General features: G+C 35.5%; 1 protein-coding gene across 7 annotated transcripts in view; it reads right to left on the reverse strand.

The window, feature by feature from the left end:
- Positions 1 to 22306, reverse strand: part of LOC115209171 (KICSTOR complex protein C12orf66 homolog) — an 88864-nt gene that overhangs the window by 7847 nt on the left and 58711 nt on the right. For 6 of the 7 annotated variants that reach the window (XM_029777403.2, XM_036501373.1, XM_029777404.2 and 3 more), the window contains exons 4-8: positions 19494 to 19651; positions 17332 to 17469; positions 16292 to 16430; positions 12781 to 12864; positions 1985 to 2083 (exon numbers count right to left, since the gene is read on the reverse strand). In XM_029777403.2, the coding sequence (XP_029633263.1) occupies positions 1985 to 2083; positions 12781 to 12864; positions 16292 to 16430; positions 17332 to 17469; positions 19494 to 19651 (618 nt within the window). The remainder of the gene's footprint in view (positions 1 to 1984; positions 2084 to 12780; positions 12865 to 16291; positions 16431 to 17331; positions 17470 to 19493; positions 19652 to 22306) is intronic. The other variant, XM_029777406.2, reaches the window with a different exon arrangement.

Consider the following 22306-nt stretch of genomic DNA (forward strand, 5'->3'; position numbering starts at 1 on the left):
TACAAGGCTTCAAATATAGGGAATTGGCACACTGTGCAGAGGCACATAAAAAGCAACCACTACACTCTTGTGGTTGGCGTTAGAAAGGGCATCCAGCTGTAGAAACCTTGCTAGATCAGATTGGAGTCTGGTACAGCCTCCTGGCTTGTCAGTCCTCAGTCAAACCGTCCCACATGGAAAGCAGACTTTAAACGATGATGATATTATATTAACCCAGTATATGACTGGATTTCTATTTTAACAACTCTGAAAGGATGAAAGAAAAGTTGACTTTGGGAGGATTTGAGTTGAAAACATTAATACCTCAGGGCATTATGTTCAGTGCTCTACTTAGTCTGCTCATCAACTATCGTCCACCTTGAAATAGTTGTTATAATAATAATAATAATAATAATTCTTTTTAATTTTGACACAAGATCATCAATTTTCAGATAATTGGTTAGTCAATTACATCAACCCTAGGTACTTATTTTATCAACTCCATCTCAAAAGGGATGAAAAGTAAGTTAACATTGGCAGCATTTGAACTCAGAATGCAAAGCCAGAAGAAATGCTGCTAAGTACTTTTGTCCATAATAATAAAAATCCTTTCTACTCAAGGCACAAGGCCTGAAATTTTAGGGGTAGGGGCAGGGGCAGTCGATTACATTGACCCCAGTACACAACTGGTACTTAATTTATCAACCCCGAAAAGATGAGAGGCAAAGTCGACCTTAGTGGAATTTGAACTCAGAGCATAATAGTAGATGAAATATCACTAAGCATTTCACCCAGTGTGCTAAAAATTCTGTCAGCTCACTGCCTTAATAATAATAATAGTAATAATAATAATAATCCTTCCCACTAAAGGCGCAAGGCTTGAAATTATGGGGAAGGGGACTAGTCAATTACATCAACCCCAGTATTTCACTGGTACTTAATTTATCAACCCTGAAAGGATGAAAGGCAAAGTTGACCTCAGTGGAATTTAAACTTAGCATGTGAAGACATGAAATGCCGCAAAGCATTTTGCCCAGCATGCTTACAATTCTGCCAGGTCAATAATCCATTCTACTATAGGCACAAGACCTGAAATTGGAGGGGAGGGGACTAGTTGATTTCATCGACCCCAGTGTTTCACTGGTAAATTTATTGACCCCAAAAGGATGAAAGGCAAAGTCAACCTCAGTAGAATTTGAACTGAAAACATAAAGACAGATGAAATGCTGCTAAGCATTTTGTCCAGCATGTTAACAATTTTGCCAGCTCACAAGCCATAATAGTAATAATAATCCTTTTACTCTCAACAGTCATATGAAGCTTTGTGCTATCAGGTAGGATTAAGTCTGGAATTACTTTGACACTTAGCTGATCTGTTTGGATCAACAAATCCATTCCTTGGCTCAACCAATTTTGTTTCTGCAGTCTTCATATCTGCAAAATACTGGTATTCTGTTCTATGTTGAAGAGGACCATTGCCACCAACTAGCAAATGTTGATTTCTGGGGTCATGTTTATCATTTTTATTTGAAAGACCTTACAGCTAAACTAAAAGTGGTTGAGGATCAGTTTGTCATTCATTAGTGTGGTTGTCGAGTGCTTTTTGGTCTCATCTTCTGTGGCGAATCTCACCTCTACAGCTCAATATTTCTTTCCCCCATTTTCACTAAACCAACCTGGCTTATTTAGTAAACAGGCCAACAAAAATTCAAATACTAAATTTTAAAACAACAAATTTCAAATAAAACTTATGAGCCATGAACAAGTGTCCTCTTTTTCCAAATAATAATAATAATAATAATAATAATAATAATAATAATAATAATAAGAAGAAGAAGAAGAAGAAGAAGAAGAAGAAGAAGAAGAAGAAGAAGAAGAAGAAGAAGAAGAAGAAGAAGAAGAAGAAGAAGAACAACAACAACAACAACAACAACACAACAACAACAACAACAAACAAAAACAAACAAACAAACAAACAAACAAACAAACAACAACAACAACTCACTTTGGACAGGAGTAAATTCTTGTATTTAAGGAGCCATGTGAAAAGAGTTAAACAAGAATTCTGTCGGCTTGAAGTAACACTGAATGCTGATCGTTTTGTCTGAAATGAAATAAAATATATTGTAAATAATAATGATGACTCTACAGTATTGTTTGATGTATTAGCTTTTTGAAATTTTTTACTTTTTTAATCCATTTTCCATAAAAGTTTAAATTTATTTTCAATATTGGACCATTTTCTTATGAATCAAGCATATTCTTGAAGTAACTATAAAACAAGTGGCTATGAAATCAGAACTGGTGGTAAAGGATTGAAAACTGTTTTCAGGAAGCATATTTATATACTGTTGCCTAAGACAGTGCAATGGCTACATAACCATAAGCTGAAGACCTACCCAACTCAATCCAACTTGAAGTTTTAGTTGGATGGAAAAAACATAACATAATAATGATAGTGGTGGTAGTGATCATGATACTTGTGATGCAGAAAAAGTTCTAGAAAATACTCAGAGGACGATAACTTAGTTTTATAGTAGTGCGCTAACAGTTCCATCCGAGCGGGATCACTGCCAGAGCAGTTGTCTGGCTTCTGTGCCGGTGGGCACGTAAAAAGCACCATTTGAGCATGATAGTTACCAGCGTCGCCTTACTGGCACATGAACAAAACATTCGAGTGTGGTCATTGCCAGTGCTGCTGGACTGACTCCTGTGTAGGTGGCATGTAAAAAAACACCATTTCGAGTATGGCCATTGCCAGTACTGGCCCTCGTGCCGGTAGCATGTAAAAGCACCCACTACACTCTTGGAGTGGTTGGTGTTAGGAAGGGCATCCAGCTGTAGAAACTCTGCCAGATCAGATTGGAGCCTGGTGCAGCCATCTGGTTCACCAGTCCTCAGTCAAATCATCCAACCCATGCTAGCATGGAAAGTGGACGTTAAATGATGATGATATAGTAAAGATACATTAGGTACATCATCATTTTGCATGTTTTCCATGTTGGCATAGGTTAGACAGTTTGACTGAAACTGATAAGCTGCACCTGGTTCCAGTCTGTTTTGGTCTGTTTTCTATGGCTGATGCCCTTCCTAATGCCAACCACTCCACAGAGTGTACTGGGTGCCTTTAATGTGTCACTGGCACAGGTGCCTTTTACATGTCACTGGCACAAGGGCCTTTTATGTGTCACTGGCACAAGTGCCTTTTACGTGTTACTGGCACAAATGCCTTTCATGTGTCACTGGCACAGGTACCTTTCATGTGTCCCCAGCATTGGCCACAACTACGATTTCACTAACCTTGTGCTTTACAAGATGTTATTTCACAATGAATCAGTCTATCAAATGAGCCACAGAGGAATGAGTAGACATCTGGCAAAAAGGTCAGTAATTTGCATTGTGACTAGCACTGAACAATAGCTGAGTCCACCAAACTAATTAGATACCACAAACTAGAAATAACAAACAGTAAATAATGGCAACACCATAAATTAACATTTTCATTGAATGTTTCACTGAATGTTTCTTAAAATGCCAATTTGAAAACATCAATGAATTTCTTAATTCTTCAAACAGGTTTCCTATAATCTTTCTATGGGATTCAAAACAACATTTACTCCTACAAGACATAATTTACATGATATATAACTCTAATAGTTATATACTCAGACTAAAGCTATGTGTTTGAAATTAACAGGTTTTTGCTTCAGAGTCTAAATAACAAACTTATAAATAAACAACTCACTTAACACAATTTTTGATAATTTTTGTTTAGCACAGAGAAAAGTGAATGGCAGAAATGGTAGTGTCCTGGGTTAAATAGATTGTGGTATCTATTTAAACAACGATGATGATGATATTTAGTTTTTTTCTTTCTACATTCTGAGTTAACATCCAATAAACACATAACTGTTTTCTTTCATCCTACTATGATTTGGAATAGCTTAAATTCAAATCCTACTGAATGTTGACTTGTGATATGTAACTTTCTCAGTTCATATACATTGACAGTTGACTTCTCTTCTCGTGCCACTGTGATATGTATAATTCCCAGTCACACACTGGAGACAATTCAATTACAATCCCTCCCTTACAAATCTGTGATTTTCTGCTAATATAAGAAATCAATATATAAGGGGTAAAGCTAACAATGTAGTGAACAGAAAAATTTCAATCAATTCAAATTCCACCTGAAATGAAGAGAAAAATCATAAGCATTAATGAAAATTATAACCAAGAAAGTTAAGGGGCACAACTCTGAAATACGAATTGATTAAAAACTGATTAGGGACATGCAGTCAGAAGTGAGGAAATGAGAATGATCTTTGTTAAGTAGAGTGACACCTTGAACACACTTCAGTCTTATATGACCTCCTTAGCAAAGCACAGTTTTATGTGTACTTACCAAAGCTTTAGAAAGACAAAGAATAGAGATTCTGAGTGTAAAACAATCATTAAGTAATTTAAAGTGGAAATTTTTGCAAGGATGTATCCTGCATGGAGAACATATAGTTAACTGGGGAGCCAACATATTCAAATGTAGTGAGTTAAAAAAATTAGACAAGATGGAAAAATAGCATATTTTTGGTGTTGAATCAGTCAGTTGGTCACATTTATGAATTCAAGGAATGTGCTAAGGAGCTGTTGATCCAACGTAAATAACTATAGCTTATTGTTTAGTATCTATACAACTTTTGAAATAAATAAATAGCTGTACTGAATAAGTCAAAAGCCAAGACAAAATATACAGTCCATATCAATATGTAATTTTTAATGTTTATTGGAAAATAAGTTATCACAATATTGTGCTTGTGTGTATGATTAAATGATTGAGATTGTGTGTGTGTGTGTGTGTGTGTGTGTGAGTGAGTGAGTGACAGAGAAACAAAGAAAGAACTAGTGTGTATATATGTGTATGTTGAAAACAGGATTAGTTCATATAGCTTAAAAACTGCACTCTATGCAGACTTTTAAGCTAGCTCCTGGAGAGAGCTAAATAGCATGAATATAATATGTTTATAATGACTACGTGCCCCGGTGGTGTTTGATCAGGGGTTAAGGACGGATGAGAATTAATTCTGTAATGCAATCATTCTATTGTTCCAGTCCCCCCAAGTTGAATTCCAACTGTTGGCCAATTTTTCCCAAAGTTCTTATCTCGATGAAAAATTAACGAAATGAATGTCATTTATCTCCCCCTTAATCTCTGACATCATCTGACAAACAGCAACTAAGATGGTGTCAATCAGCTAAGCTTTGCCTGCAAAAAATAGCAACCCAAAAGCTTTTAAATCAGATCCCAATGCTGGATGTTCATTGAAGAGCAGATTTTCAATCCCAGTATCATCCTCATTCCAAAAAAGCATATATCTATGTAGAGCAAATGTAGACTGAGATACAAAGGTCCCAGACAGACAGAATTTTGCAATTATTATTATAGATGTTTTGCTATAAAACAGTGAAATAATTCCCTGAACATAACTGTCTTCAGGTCCAAGGATTCATAGGGCCAGTTACCCACTTTCCATGGAGTATAAGTGAGCAAGATCACAACATTCTCTCTGAATGGGATGCTAGTCTGTCACAGAGTTAGTCATTTACAGGTGAGTGGACTGGAGTAACATAAAATGAAGTGTTTGGCTCAAGAATACAACATACTTCCCAGATTAAATATCTTAACTACAAGCTTATGATTGTGAACACAACACCCTAACTACCAGGCAACATGCTTTCACTGTTTTGCTGCATGTTATATAATAAACTTGCTAATTTCTCCATACATTAAAATATAAAATGAATAAAATTTAATATTTTTGAGTTTCATTCATTTAAGTGATTTGTTGTGAGATCATTTGTTGAGACTAAAACAATTGCGTCACTACTTTGACGGACCAACTTACAATTAGTATGGTTATCTTATATGTACATTCTATGGCTTAATCACAAATTGTCAAAATTACATTTTTAAGCCCCAGGCAATTAAAATTGGGACTTTGAAAACGAATTACATTACACAGTATATAAACTCAATAAAAATGAATTTCCATCAGAACATGTTTTGACAACATACAAAACTACTTTCTATTTTTAAAAAGAATATTCAGATGAGAAAATAGAGGATAGAAAAATGAAAATAAAATTCCAGTAGGAAAAGAACATAAAATAATAACAAGATACTCAATAAATTAAAAACATAACTAACAAGTGAAAAAAAGCATTCTGCCATCAAATATCAGTAAAGTATTTATAAACTACCTATGATATTTTCAAAGACTCCTCTACTAGAAACATGCATGAACTAGTACAGCATGCAGTATTAAAAATGTTTTAAAATCACTGCATATTTTTGATTCATTATAATTACAGACAATACCTGATGTTTTTAAAGAATAACATACACACATATTTATCAAGTAATTTGTGATTTCAGACAATATTTTCAAGAAGTAGATCCAAAACTCTTATGGAATTAACAACTCATCTTCCAAGGCTTCTAACTTGTCCTTTGTGAAACATTATCAAGAATATTAGTTTGGATAGCACCTTACATAACAGTAAAAGTACAATAGTATTCAAAATTCTTTTAGAAGATATTCAAAAACCAATGACTGCTGGTTAAAAATCACTTGTGACAGTACTATCACAACTAAGTGTATCAATGGCTTCAGTACCCCTACAGACAATTTGAAATCTCATCAATTTTTAAAATCTAGTAGCAAGTTCCACCACATGGCTATAATTGGTAATACTGTGTTTCTAGTATACAAGTCAAACCAAGATTTCCAACCAGAAAAAGTAGGTTGACTTATATCTATATGGCTTTGAAGTACCAAAAATTCCATGTTAAATGCATCAGGATTTGATAAGATAGTGATGATGTTTGAATATTTACACTACATGTTTACACTATATACTAAGTCAACTTTTATACTGGAAAATATAGTATTGAATTAACAAGGGTGTTTCTAAGTGGTCATTCAGCCTACTAGAAATAGTAACCAAACCACGCTTAATTCACACTCTACTGTCTCAAAAAATGGTATGGATAGATTGGATAGTATAATGATACATTGGATAGTGTAATGATACATTGGATAGTGTAATGATACATGTCTTTAAAAGGACATGAAGGTTATGTCTGGAATACTTTTGATCATAGATCTATTTAATCAAGTCTGAGCTGAGGTTCAACAACAAGATTCTGATAATAATAGTATTTTTCTTTCATTATGTGTCTGAAATATTCCATATAGAACATTTGCATGCTATATCATTCCCTGAAACTATTTCATCTATTACTGCTCTTCTGAGAGACAGTGCTGTCTACTTGGGGAAGCACTGGTTTATATTAATAATTAAAACTTAAAAAGTGACAAATAGCTGACCCTATCTAATACATGGAATTTCTGCATGTAATATTAAATTCCTGCCAAAGACACTACAGAGTTTACAGAGTGCCATTTTCATGACAGGCACATATAATTTGCAAGACAAAAAAAGAGATCCCCTCAACTGAGTGGGGCTGTGGCAGAGAGGGAGGTGGCTTTATGCCAGGTGTTGAGAAACTAAACTATGACAGACACAGGGGTCTGGCTTTAGAGGAGATATATGGCTGTCTCACATTATATGAAGGTGGGTAGGCGGATAAGTTCATTGGAGTGTGAGAGGAAAGTAACAGAAGGTTAGAGATGGGGATAGAGGTGGATGTAGTGAAGAGTGCTGAATGGTTAATCAGTATGTAGGAAGGGAAGGGGAAAGAAATAGGAATGGCTAGGAAAGGAGGTGATAAGTGGCAGTACAGGAAGGGTAGAAACGAGTAAATAGATAAGAAAATAAGGAGATGATGTGCAGGGTGGTAGGAGAGACATATGTACAGTGACTGAGATGGATGTCAGAGGTACAAAGGGATGTCTACAGTGAATCATTGACAAAGTTGGGGGAGGTTATCAACAGCTGATATGAGAGCGTGCTGAGAATGATAGCAGATAAGAATGAATATTAAAGATTAGGCATAGTCCTAAGATGCAGTTCAGAGAGAGAGAGAGAGATAACTGAAGGCTTGGAAAAGTGTTATTAGTAGATAATAAAGTGGAAAGGGATGATACTAGGAATAAGGGAGGGATTTTAGAAGGAAATAGTGCCAGGAAGAAGGGGAGGCAACTTGCAGCACACGTGAGGATTAAATATGTGCATATTCCACTCATATGATTATAACAGCTGAATAATGAATACAGATGAGTAGAGGTATGGGTGTTAGGAAGAGGAGAGGTTGGGAAAGCTTGACAGGGATAGACAGGGTGCCGTTTAAGGGCCCAGTGAGTGTATAAATATAATGCTTTTAGAGCTTCACTTTTGTCAAAATGAACATTTTGAGATCAGTCATTTATATACTTCTTTTAATAACAATTTTAATTCATACATGTGCATAATTATACACACACATATATATATATACATATATATATATATATATATATATACCGGTGTAAGCACGTAAATGTGAAACAAGGTGGAAAAAAAAGTACTCAAATACCAGAAGTAGAGTAATATGCTTTATTTAAAAGCAGCAGAAATATAATGTGAAACTCTGAGTAACAGCTTGTGTTATATTTCTGCTGCTTTTAAATAAAGTATATATATATATATATATCAGTTTTAACAAATCCAGTTTCAACTTTTCTTCAACACATTTTAAAAAAATGGATGAAGTAAAGAAGGACCAATTATATACAACAATGGTAGCAATGACAGAGGTGGTAGGTGATGGTGACAGCCACAACAATAACAGCAAAAACAACACATTTAATAAACTAATTCCTATTCACTGTGTATTAATATAAATCAATATCTTACTATTTCAGCATTCCTAATATTAATGATGTTAAATATATAGCTTTATTTTATTCAGTTAAAAATAAAGACAATGTAAAAACTAAAATAAAAGCATATTCTAGTGCAATCTGAAGAATGTATTTCCTACATTATTTGTTTTATCACAGGAAGAGAAGAGGAATTTGCACATTATAGCATTTTTACATAGATTATTAGAGATTAGATGGAACATTAGTATTCCTCTCTCTCTCTCTCTCTCATCATTGCTTATATATAAGATTACAACATCAAAATAATTAGAAAACATAAAGGAAAGAACTGAGCCACATACAATAACAAGCTACAAGTACAATAGATATAGTTTCAGGCTACTAATAGTGCTTATATTAATAATATAGTGGTGTGAAGATGCTGAAATCATTGTAATGTAAACCATAGAGATACACAGCTCTTCACATCAGAAGAGTACTTTAAAAAAATTTTCTGTTATGTTTTGTATAGAGAAGTGTGGTATAACTCACAACATCCAGAAATTTTTTTTAACCTTATCAGTAAGAAACGAACTTAGCATCAAAGAATCTCGAACTGTACATTCTGTTAAATAAGTTTGAAATGTTTGACTCTTGACTTACATGCTTGGGTATCTAACATCATTAAAATGGATTGCACACACATAATTGATCATCAATTTTACATAGATTTCTATGCAAACAAACAAAACAATCCCATTTTCTTACAATAATATTCATACATTCTTTCTTCCTCTCACCCTCTCTTTCTGCCTTTCTCTTGCCTCCCCCCCCCCGTTTACATATCTATCTGTACCAAAACACAAAGTAAAAACATGCATACTGAGTTTCATCCTTACACATCAAGAATTCAAATCAATGACTTCAATCATTGTGCTGAGCCAGAATAATATAGCAGGGAATATAAATTCAACAGTGAATTATCTGACCCAAGAATTAAAATAGTTAAATATAAAAGGTAAAAATTATTTAAAATAATCATTTATACCAATGGCTAGCATGTGTAAGAAAATATCAGTAAACATAAATATTTTTACAATATATATGAGTGTATAAAATTTAGCATGTAAGAAGACCACATAGTGGTCTTCTCTCTGTGTATAAATTTTATACACCACTCCAGGGGGAGAAACTAGAAGTAGTTGATAGTTTCTGCTACCTTAGTAGTAGAAGTGGATGCTCAGAGAGTTTCACAACTAGAATACGAATAGCCTGGGCAAAGTTTAGAAAGCTTCTATTCCTACTGGCGACAAAGGGTCTCTCGCTCAGAGTGAAAGGTAGATTGTATGACGCATGTGTGCGAACTGCCATGCTTCACAGTAGCAAAACATGGGCTGTGACTGCAGAGGACATGTGTAGGCTTGAAAGAAATGAAGCTAGCATAATCCACTAGCACACACAACAGAGTGTAAGCACCCTGAGAGAAATGCTGGACATAAGAAGCATCGGATGTGGTGTGCAAGAGAGACGTTTGTGCTGGTATGGTCATGTACTACAGATGGGTGAGGAGAGATGTGTGAAGAAGTGCCACTCCCAAACAGTTGAAGGAATCTGGGGTAGAGGTAGACCCAGGAAGACATATATATATGGGTCACTCCCCAATCCTGTCCTCTTAACCCTATCTCACTGCATCATTGCTATCTGCTAGCCCCTGACCTGTGTATTCCACCCACACTTAACAAGAAAACTTTTCACACACCATACCCCAACAAACCAATCTATATCTTCACATCTTTTCTCTTCCTCACATTTCCTACTTCATGCACTATGCCTAACTCTCACTTCCCAATCTTGTCCTCACAGCCCTGTTTTTCTGTATCATTGCTATCTGGTAGCTCCACCCCACTCTATATACTCAGGTTTTCACCACTCACTTCCCCTCACCACTCTCTAATCATGCTTCTTTGGCAATATCCCACAATTTCAAGGATATGCCCAGGCACTTGCCACCAGCTATACCTATCTCTGCCTTTACTCAACCATCCCATCTATATTCTGATCCCTGTCCCTTGTGAGTATGCCCAGCACTTTGCTACCATCTCTATCCTGCAGTCTCCCACTCTCTCTCTCTCTCTCTCTCTTTCTCTCTCCCTTTCTCCTGCACTTCCGTCAGGTTGGGTAACCAAGTATCTCCTTTGTGGCAGCACACCTGTTTCTGTCCTTATTCCAAATCTCTTTCTCTCTTCAACTGGGTAACCTTGTACCTTCTCTACAGCAAGACACCAGTTTCTGTCTTTCTGTTGCACTATAACCTTTCATCATCTAACACAAGATCACCTCCTCCAATGCTCCCTCCCCTCTCAAGAGATTTTTGTCTTGCAAGTTACTTGGTGACCCCGTAACACTTAAAAAGCATCCAGTCCACACTGTAAAGTGGTTGGCATTTGGAAGAGCATCCAGCTGTAAAAACCTTGCCACAACTGACCTCACCTGTGCTTGTGCTACATAAAAAGCACTAAGTCCACTTTGCTGAGTGGTTAGTGTTAGGAAGGGCATCTAACTGTAAAAATCCTGCCAAAACAGACACAGAAATCTGGTGCAGGCTCCTATCAAGCCATCCCACTCATGCCAGCATGTAAGGTGGATGTTAAACGATGGTGATCATGATGTACTGACATGAATGCGTGGTTAAAAAACTCACTTCACAACCACACATCCATTGTGTATAACTATGGGCAAATATCTTCTAGTCTTTGGTCAGTTTAAACTTTATGAATAAAATTTAGTATGCATATGTATACACACACACACTAAATGGAACTGATGAAATAATAAAAGAGTGTGTATAATGATTCTCTATGTAAAAGCATATTTAATCTTCATACCATTAATATTTTTAAAACCATATTTAATCTTAATGCAAAATATTAATAATGGCATAATAATTCCAACTAAGCCCCCTACCAGTTTTGAACTTCTTTAAGAGTCAAAAATGAAATTACCATTTGACTTGCTGACTGTAACATAAAGCAAATGATAAACAGATATAGATCTGTGAAATTTTAAGATAAGATTATACAGAATGCAAAGCAGCATGATTATAAACACTGACAGCAAAAACAAGTTAATAAACTGCAAGATAATAAATAATGATTTTATTTCTTTATTTTTTTTTTGCTTGTTTTTCTGATTTACATCCCCCTAGGCACTGTGAGGAAAGGTGTAAGTCATCCTTAGACCAGAGTCATGGTCCAAATACTTGCAACAGAGTGGACCCTGTAAAAACACCCAAGGACAAGGTGGTAGTGTATCTTCATGGTTTTAAAAATGATTAGCCATATAACTAGAGAGTTTACGAGTAACAAGACTGAAAGGATGTTTGTTTCTCACTGGCCCTTGGCAAAGACACTTAACTTTCATTAAGTATTAGAGTGGCACTAAATAACCCAAGTAAACCCAAGACTTTAATTTACAAAAGGCGAAATGGATGTTGTGATATTCATGTCTTATGGTTGTGATGGGAAATGGAGCATTAGTGATGTGATGTAAAATAACTGCAACCAGAAACTGAAACTATCAGAGTATCAACTCAATGGGAACTTATTTCTCACCCAATAGCAAGCACTGATCTCAAGTCTTCTTATGGGCTTGAAGAAAGTTAAGTGCAACTGCCATCATGTATCCTCTCCGGAATCAATGCACAAAGAATTCTTTTGTGGAACTTCAAATGCATCGTAGTTGTACAAGATTTACAGTGTGTAAGAGTAGGTGTATGTATGGTGGGGGTTATAACTGTGTAGATGTGGAAGGCTGAATGGACAAACGTTTGTGAATATGAGTGGCTATGCATATATATATATGTGTGTGTGTGTATACTTTTAGACAAAGAAAATAAAACCAAAGGAAAGTAATCCTGATTGAAAAATACCAACTATGTGTTTCTATAGCAACAATTTCAGCATCATAACTTTAATTTTAAAAGTATCAAGTAACTACTTACCCGACTAGCAGTGTGAGCCATAGGGTCAGCAGCAGGCACAGTGCTTTTGGCCACTACAGGACCAACACTGGGCACTGGTGCTAACTTGTAAATAGGAGAAATAAGTGGTAAACTACTATTGGAACATTTTCAATCAAGATAAACGTTTTTCTCATTAACAATTTAATTATAAGAGGAAAAAAATTACAATGATAAAAATATATAAAGAATACATAAAAGGAACATTCTACCTGAAATGTCATATGTCTCAAATAATAACTCTGTGTGTGTGTGTGAGAGAGAGAGAGAGAGAGAGAGAGAGAGAGAGAGAGCTGCATCTTGGTTGTTAACTTGATTATCTATGTGAAATAATTAAGCAATATTTAGATGATACAAGCTGCTTTGTGTTTCCTTGATTGCTGACAATAAGTAAGGAAAAGAGTTTTCAAAAATCAATAAAGGTGTTTGTTTAATTATTAGATGGGATTTTATTTATTAGAACACTGTAGCTTCAGGCCATGCAAACTAACGCTTTGACAAAATTCTTTTTAGTCAAGTGAGTTTATTGTCAGCAGCAATGATCAAGTGGTTCAAGAAGTCCACTTCGCAACTATCTAGTTTTGTGTTCAATTCCAGCATATGGAATCTAGGGTAACTATCTTTCATGATAGCCTCACATTGACCAAAGCTTTGCCAATGAAATATGGTTGATGGAAGTGTATAGAAGCCAGTTTTTGGTTTGTAGGCTGAAACTATGAACCAGCTAATTACAATCAATCACAATGCCTTTTGGTTGCTTTTAAGCATCATAGTAGTGTTCAGCCAGGAGATGGATTGAGGTCCATTCTGTTGTGTGCATTCAAAACTAAGAGTCATGTCTGAGGATAACATCTTCCATTCTTTCTACCAGTCTTGAAGGTTCTGAAAAGGGTCATGGCTATTGCCCATCTTCAGCTGACAAGTTGAACTGCCAGCACATGCAGCCTATGACAACCATTGTTCAGATTCTGACTGGAACAATGACTGGTCCGAAACCAAACTCAGAGCATCATCTTGCTTTCTCCAGTCCCATAACAGGACTTGGATTTAACATTACAAGATAGTAATGCATTTATTAACAATGCAGTGCTCCCACTGTTTACAAAGATGAGCATTGTCCACCTTCAACATCTATATATAGCTATGTAAATTGGTCCGGAAAAAGTCAAGTGTCAGTGGATATTACATTTGTCTTTCACTTGCTCTTTCTCCCCAATAAACTAGTTTTTTGAGGATCCCATGAGTTCTATGAAACACCAATATTTTTTCTTCAGTTCTTACCTTTTTAAATCCATCTTTCCGTGCTTGCATAAATAGAATAGTTTTTGTAGAAGTAATTTTGTAACTAAATGCTTTTCTTACGGAAAACTACCCACTTATGATATAGAAGTAAAACCAACAGTTTACTATAGCAAATAATGATATATAATTCTTCTAGAGTACAACACAATGGCTTTAGTAAGATTTTAACTTATGACCATGAGGAGAGTAATTCAACATCTTAATCTCAAAACCATTTCACTTCTATTAAAACATAGATCAAATTTGAACAAAATAAAAAAGATTATAAATAGGAATTTTTTTTTAAATCTATAAAAAAAATTTAATTATTAAAAAATATTTTATATTTAATTCCTGATTATACATGTAACCTTAGAATTTATGAAAGACATTTACCAAAGAATGTAGTTTCAGGCTAGAAATGTAATTGGGTCAAAGAGTCAATTCACCAAGAATTTTATCAATCATTGGTAATTATTTAAAATAATGTTAATTTAATAATAATAATAATGAAATTATTGTACACAGTGCTCAGGTGCACCACAACTTGTCAGAAAGTGCGTATAAAGTGTATGCAGTAATGTACAAATGTCTGGAAAGCGAACAATGTATGAGTCAGATACATGCTTGTGTGTGTACAGAGGGAAGAAAATCGGGTGTAGTGTTGGCAAATCTCAGGAAGCATGGAAGTTTTGAAGGATGCAGTGCTCTGACAACTAACAACTGATGCCGGCAGTTTGTTCCATGCTTCAGCAACTCTCAGCATGTAAAAATGTTTCCTAAAGTCATGGGAGCTGTGCTGTCCAATGAGTCCAATGAAATTATTGGACATGAGTCCAATGAAATTATTCCTTATTTGCAATGGGAAAAAAAGCCAATAGGCTTGTGTGCTGCAAGAAACTGTATGTTTTGATGTTTCAGACAAGACCCTTTTGCTAAGAAACAAAAAGTTATGGAAACGTAAACACATCAGCACCAATTTTCAAGGGGGGGGGGGGTAAACACAGGCACAAAGACACAAATACACATGTATGACAGGCTTCTTTCAGTTTCCATCAACCAAATCCACTCACAAGGCTTTGATCGGCCCAGAGCTATAGTAGAAAACACTTGCCCAAGATGCCATGCAGCAGGACTGAACCCAGAGCCATATGGTTGGGAAGCAAGGTTCTTACCATACAGCCATGCCTGCACAAGGCATAGGTGTGGTTGTGTGATAAGAAGTTTGCTTCTCAACGACAGAGTCTCAGGATCGTTCTCACTGAGTAGCATGTTGGGTTAGTGTCTACTATAGCTCCTGGTCAATCAAAGGATTTGGTAGATGGAAACTATAAGAGGATTTGGTAGATGGAAACTAAAAAAAGCCTGGTGCATATATCTGTTTGTGTGTGAGTGTTTGTTACTGTCTCCTGGCCTTGACTTTATGTGATACTTGCGAGCCAATCACGATCATGGAAGTGGTGTCCTTCATTTCCAATCTTCTGTGAAAACATATCTTGTCATGGGAAAAATTATGTTGCTTGGAAACAGAAGAGGGATGGGAACAGGAAAGTCTGCCTCAACAAATTCCGTCAAATCCATGCAAGCATGGAAAAGTGGATATTAAACAATGATGATATATATGTCAGGGAGCTTGCTTCCTAGCTACATGGTATCAGGTTCAGTCACACCGTGTGGCACTTTGGGCAAGTGTCTTCTGCTATAGACCCGGGCCAACCAAAGCTTTGTGATTGAATTTGGTAGGCGGAAGTTACTGCCGTGTGTGTAGGTGTTTGTGTGTGTGTGAGAGAGAGAGAGAGAGAGAGAGGGAAGGCATTTGAAAATACACAAAATAATTTCTTTTTGTTTAGAATTTTCTTTTCTCTCAGACAAAGGGTCAATCCTGAAACATCAGACTCTTTCCTTATCCAAACTCAGGAATGAATAATGATGCCAATGCACCCTAACATTAGTGTTAGTGTTAAGTGTAACCAGTCTGCTCCAGTACCTATTCAATGAATTAAAATGTAAATGACTGAGACTTCAACAGAGACTTGGGACTCTAATATAATCCTCAGACAGAAATCAACATAAAGCGTTTCATGATAAAAATGTTCCTTTGCATCACATGTATAAATTATATTTTTTGAAACATAAGAATTTTCTTAAAATGAAAAATAAGCAAGTTTTTATTTTTTTTAATATTAGAAAAAAAAAAAAGAATTTTGTTTACCTCTTTAGCTGGCAAGCAAGTACCCCATTGTGCCAACTTTGTGTGTGCTTGATGAAGTTGTAACAATGCTGGTAAATAATCAAGTTCTGAAACTTGAATTTGTGTGGTCAGCAAATGTTGAATAATTTCACACTCGTAGCTGTATCAATAAAAATATAGATGACTATAAGTACTTAAAAAATATAGGTGCAGGCATAGATAAGTGGTTTAGCAATTCAGTTTGCAACTACAAGCTTCTATACTCAATACCATTACACAGTGCCTTGGGCAAGTATTTTCTACCATAATTTTGGATTGGCTGATGTCTTTAAGAGTAAAATTTGATAGATGTAACTGCAGAAGCTTGGTATGCGTATGTGTGCTGTTTTGTTGTAGGTCATATATCAGCATGTGTATATATAGAAATTTTCAGAATGAGATAAAAATCCAAGGCTGTGAAAGATTTTAGAACATAAACAATATATATACATATACACACACATACAATGTATATATATACACACAATATACATATATTGTGTGTGTATATATGTATATACAATATACATATATTGTGTGTATGTATATATACATACACACACATATATATATATATATATATATATATATATATATACAGGGATGGCTATAAGTCGCTTTACCCATTTCTAATAATAATAATGCCAGTATAGTCTGGTCATGAGTGGAACGCCTTTGATCATAATCAATCAGGGTTGACTTATGGCTAAGCAACAGTAATCCTTTGATAAGGTTTGCACTCTTTCCTTAAAAGTTAAAAATACATTAATTAGTACCCTGGAGACATAGGGCAGTGCCAGACAGAAGTATAAATTGTCTCCCTTTGATTTGTAAAATCATCACCTCCAAACCTTGACTAAAGAACTTTTAAGCTGTCAACATAAATTGTTCAGTTTAGTTTTGAGATAACCTTCTTTCATGGAATAAGAAAAAAAAAAGCGTTTTTATTTTACTTCACATCAAGTAAGAATTTTAACAATCAGAAGAAAAATATACTAGGAAAGAGAAAATTCTTTACATACTTAAAGCTTGTTTTCAGATGGCTTAACAAAGGATGATGAAAGCATTTCTGGAATGTGTTAACAATTTCAGTACAAACCATAACTGGATCTTCATAGTTGAAATTTCTATTGTTGCCAATAGTAGTCAACTGCTCATAGCTAGCAAAGTCAAGGAAAACTTCAATGTATAAAGCATTTATTTAGTTTTAAGCATTTATTTAGTTTTAACCATTTTCATACCAACCAACTTTAGACTATCTTTCAATCAAGGACATGAAATTTCATTTTAAAGTGTTCAAATCCAAATTCAAATTCTCCATCATAATTTTACATAAGAACCTTTTGTTAATAACATTGTATATGCTGTTTCATAATTGCTTTTAATGCAGTCACAAAATCAGGACTTTGAGGGAGAGGAATGCCTGATAAATTCATCATCATCATCATTTAACATCCGCCTCCCATACTGGCATGGGTTGAACGGTTTGACAGGAACTGGCCAGGTAGGAGCCTGCACCAGACTTGTGTGTCTGTTTTGGCATAGATTTTATAGCTGGATGCTCTTCCTAATATTAACCACCCAGCAGAGTGGACAGAGTGCTTTTTACATGGTACCCCAGTAATTGACTAAAACTTCATTTTATCAATCCTGGAAAGATGAAAGGCAAAATTGATCTTTGTACGATTTGAATTAAGAAAGTAGGGTCAGAAAAAATACCTCAAGGCAATTTTCTGATGTCCTAATGATTCCGCCAAATCTGAAGATGATTTTTTAAAAATTCCTGTATTTTATATCCTTCTATACATTGGATATACAGTTTTCACGAAGTGGGGATGAACACAACTGTCTTCATACAACGTAGTTCAAATTATTCCATTAAGCATAATACTTCAATAATTACAAACTCTCAATGATCTCAATAACTTCCACAAACTCTCAATGACTCCTGATCTTAACCAATACGCTACTTTTTATAAGAGTTTGACTAGTCCATTCTTCCAATCCGACAGGAGTATCAATGACTCTTGCCCCAACACTTCATGAGGTAATTTTTTTTAATTACATCAAACCAATAAATCTTTTTAACAATAACTAATTTCAGACATTTATGCCATAACTGTCATTTTTCTTAATGACAATTTAATGAAGAAACTTTAATAATTGCATAATTTTTCATATGTTAATAATTAACTAATGACAAAATTAAAAGCAGTCATGGTCTAAAAAGAACTTTTGGAAGTGAAGATAATATACTTTAACAATTTTTAAAAACTTTTTCTAAAAAGACTTTCAATAATCTTTTAAGATACTGAATTTTTTTAACATTTTGCCTTGAAAATTTTAGCTGTATGTACTTTGATTTTTTTACTTTGTGTTCAGAATGTTATTCAAGAAAAATAACCGAATTGATGGTGTCAAATTCCTTACTGAAGAGCCAACAGGTTGTATCTCATCACTACATATGATCTTGTGTCCATAGAAAAACCTAACTCTCAATATTTTACACTATATACACAAACACCACATGTAGGTACACCATCTCATCATCATCAACATTTAACATCCATTTTCCATGCTAACATGGGTTGGCTGGCTTGACAGGAATTGGCAAGGCCAGCACTCACAACAGGTTCCATGGTCTGTTTTGGTTTGGTTCCTACAGCTAGATGTCCTTCCTAACACCAGCCACTTTACAGAGTGTACTGGGTGCTTTTTATGTTGTACCATCACCAGTACTTTTTACATGGCACTAGCACCAGTGCTTTTTTATGTAGCACCATCACCCACACCAATGTTTTTTATGTGGAACTTTGGTTTTAGGATATCAATTCTGTTGTGGTGGGCAGATCTTCGAGAGTACAACAATGCATTACATATCTTGGTCCTCTGACATCTTCTCAAGGTTCTCCATGTTCATTAGCTTATGGTACTGGTTCAAGCCTTTCTTTAGGCATCAGTCAAATCTCCCTCAAAACACACTCTGTTAACTGAGAAAAGATGCACATATCAGATGTTGTAGTCCTAGATACATTATGTCTGAAAAAAGATTGGGTGGTCATGTCAAGAAATGATAACTGTCAAAGTATACTCAATCAAGGTTCGTGTGGAGCTGGAAAAGAACAAAAATCAATGTAGAAGTGAGGGTTACAGAAACACATAAATATAAAAGTAGTAAGGATACAGATCCATAGTTCTTAAGCGAGCCATTGGAAAATGTTCAAGGTGTTCACACAAATGACCCAATAACACATCTAAGTTAACATGTGGTTCATTTTGTTGAACATTCTCATAGATCTTTCGAAAGTCTGCAATCAAATTTTGGTATGAATTCCGCAGGGTCTGAGTTACAAACAAAAACAAATTTGTTAAAAAATTAAATAAATATTGATACTTAAGCAAAACATTAAAAATCTCACAAGGTATCTATTATTAACAATAACTGATTTCTTTTGACCAGGCTGGGACAGGAAGAGATTGGAATGTCAGTATATATGTGTGACACAGCACTATTGTATTGAGAGAAAAGTTAGACATAAGAGGAATTATATGCAGTAAGCAAGAGAGGAGACTGCACCAGTTTGGTCACTTGAAGCAGATGGAAGAGGATAGTTGCATAAACAAGTGTCAATCATTTAAAGTGGAGGGATATTGCTGAAGAGGGGGACTCAAGAAGGCACAGGATGAAATATTGCAGGCAGATCTCAAAACACTAAGCCTTATAAAGAAGATGACAGAGGGTCTAGATATGTGGCACATTGCTGTACTTAAGAAGACTTGCCCACCACAACAGAAATGATATCTTAAAATCAAGGTGCCACATAAAAACCATTGGTGTTGGTGCCATGTAAAAAGCACTGGTGCTGGTGTCATGAAAATAAGCATCCAGTACACTCTGTAAAATGATAGGCATTAGGAAGGGGATCCAGTTATAGAAACCAAGCCAAAAAGATTATGAGACCTTGTGCAGCCCTTGGCCTTACCAGTTCCTGTCAAGCTGTCCAACCCACACCAGCATGGAAAATGGACATTAAATGATGATGACAATTCACATGTTTAAATTTACAAATGAAAAGGAAAAAAGCATGTAAGTATTGGGTCATCTCATAAATAATGCAGTTTTTTCAATTGCATGAGTTAAAAGTCAGAGCGGGATGGGTAAACTACCTGCATCAACTTACTATAAAAGCAGGTAGTAATTTTACCTTATAATTATTCTTACTGCATATTTTGAAGAGTGCAGTTTGATTTTAACAGCTATTTTTCCAAAGCTATAATGGAAGTGACAAAGGAGCATATTTTGCTTTATGAGTTCAATAAAGGCTACAACGCAACGGAAAGTGTGAGAAATATTAATGAAGTATATGGAGATCAGACAATGAGTGTAAGCCAGTGTCAATGGTGGTTCCAGAAATTCCAAGCCAGAAATTACAGCCTAAAAGACAAACCTCATCCTGGAAGGTCTGTAGATCTCAACAAGGATGTTCTGCAAACCCTGGTGGAACAAAATTCCATTGTTGAGGCACTAACAGAGAAGCTTGGACTTGATTATTCAACCATTCATTGATACCTGTGTACCATTGGAAAAGTCAGTAAATGGGGTTAATGAGTTCCTCACAAACTTTCCGTGTCTAATCGCACACAGAGAATGAACGTGTGCTCTTCTTTGCTGTTACATCACAAACGAACCTTTTTTGGACCAAATAGTGACTGGTGATGAGAAATGGGTCCTCTATAAAAATGTCTAGCACTGAAGACAATGGGTAGGGAAAGGAGAAATATCAGCACGCCAGGCTACAGAAGGTCTTCACCCACGTAAGGTGTTATTATCTGTTTGGTGGGATATGAAAGGTTTAGTCCACTTTGAACTTTTAAACCCAAACCAAACAATAACAAAACAGTTCTACTATGAGTAGCTCGAGCAGCTTAAGTCAGCACTAGAAGAAGAACCGACCATTTTTGGTTTCAAGACGAAAGGTGTTCTTCCATCAGGATAATGCTCGGTCACATACAGTGAGGATGACATTCCAAAAGCTGGAGCAGTTTGAATGGGAAATGATGCCCCACCCACCATATTTGCCAGATATTGCCCCATCTGATTATCCATTTATTCTGTAGTCATCAAACAAATTTGGATGAAAAAAAAAATTCTGTAGACGAAGTCAGAACAGTACTGGAGGAGTATTTTTTATTACGGACAAGTGAATTTTAGAAGAAGGGCCTTGCAAGTCTACCAGATAGACCATTGTAGAAAATGAAGGAGAGTATATTTTAGATTAAAAAAGAATAATAAAATAAGTATTAAAAAAAACGCATTATTTATGGAATGACCCAATAGGTTCGATATATTTGAAACTGAAGCTTTTCTCCATTACTACTCAAGAATTTTGCATTTCTGATTTTTAACATGACTAATGTTACACTACACATTGAAAAGTGATGGAAATACAAAACTAAACAGTTTCATTCTGTCATCATTTTAACGTCTACTTTTCCATACTTGTCGGAGTAAGATGAGCATTGTAGAACCAGATTTTCTAGAGCTGGATGCTTTTCTGTCACCAACCTTCACTTGTTTCCAAACAAGGTAATATTTTTCCCTAGTCAGGACATGTTTTCATAGAGGATTACAAACAGATGTCACAGCTTGTAAGACAATGAAGAATGTTTGCAATTAACACATGATGTCAAGACAAGAAAACACACACACACACACACATTTTTTCTATCTACCAATTCACAAGGCTTTAGTTAGCCGAGGTAGAAAACATCCAAGGTATCACACAGTATGACTGAACCACATAACCATGCTTGACCAAGCCTTGTAACTAAATTTGGCAGCTGAAAACCGAAAGAAGCCTGTGTGTGTGTGAGAGAGAGAGAGAGAGAGCACACACATGCCTATGGGTTTACATTTGTACTCAATGAAAGTGCCATTGGTGTTGCAGTCACTTCTATCAACAAATTGACTACTCACTTCACATCTTTAAAGAAGAT

Source organism: Octopus sinensis, linkage group LG3 (assembly GCF_006345805.1).
Source record: "Octopus sinensis linkage group LG3, ASM634580v1, whole genome shotgun sequence".
Taxonomy (NCBI): Eukaryota; Metazoa; Mollusca; class Cephalopoda; order Octopoda; family Octopodidae; genus Octopus; species Octopus sinensis.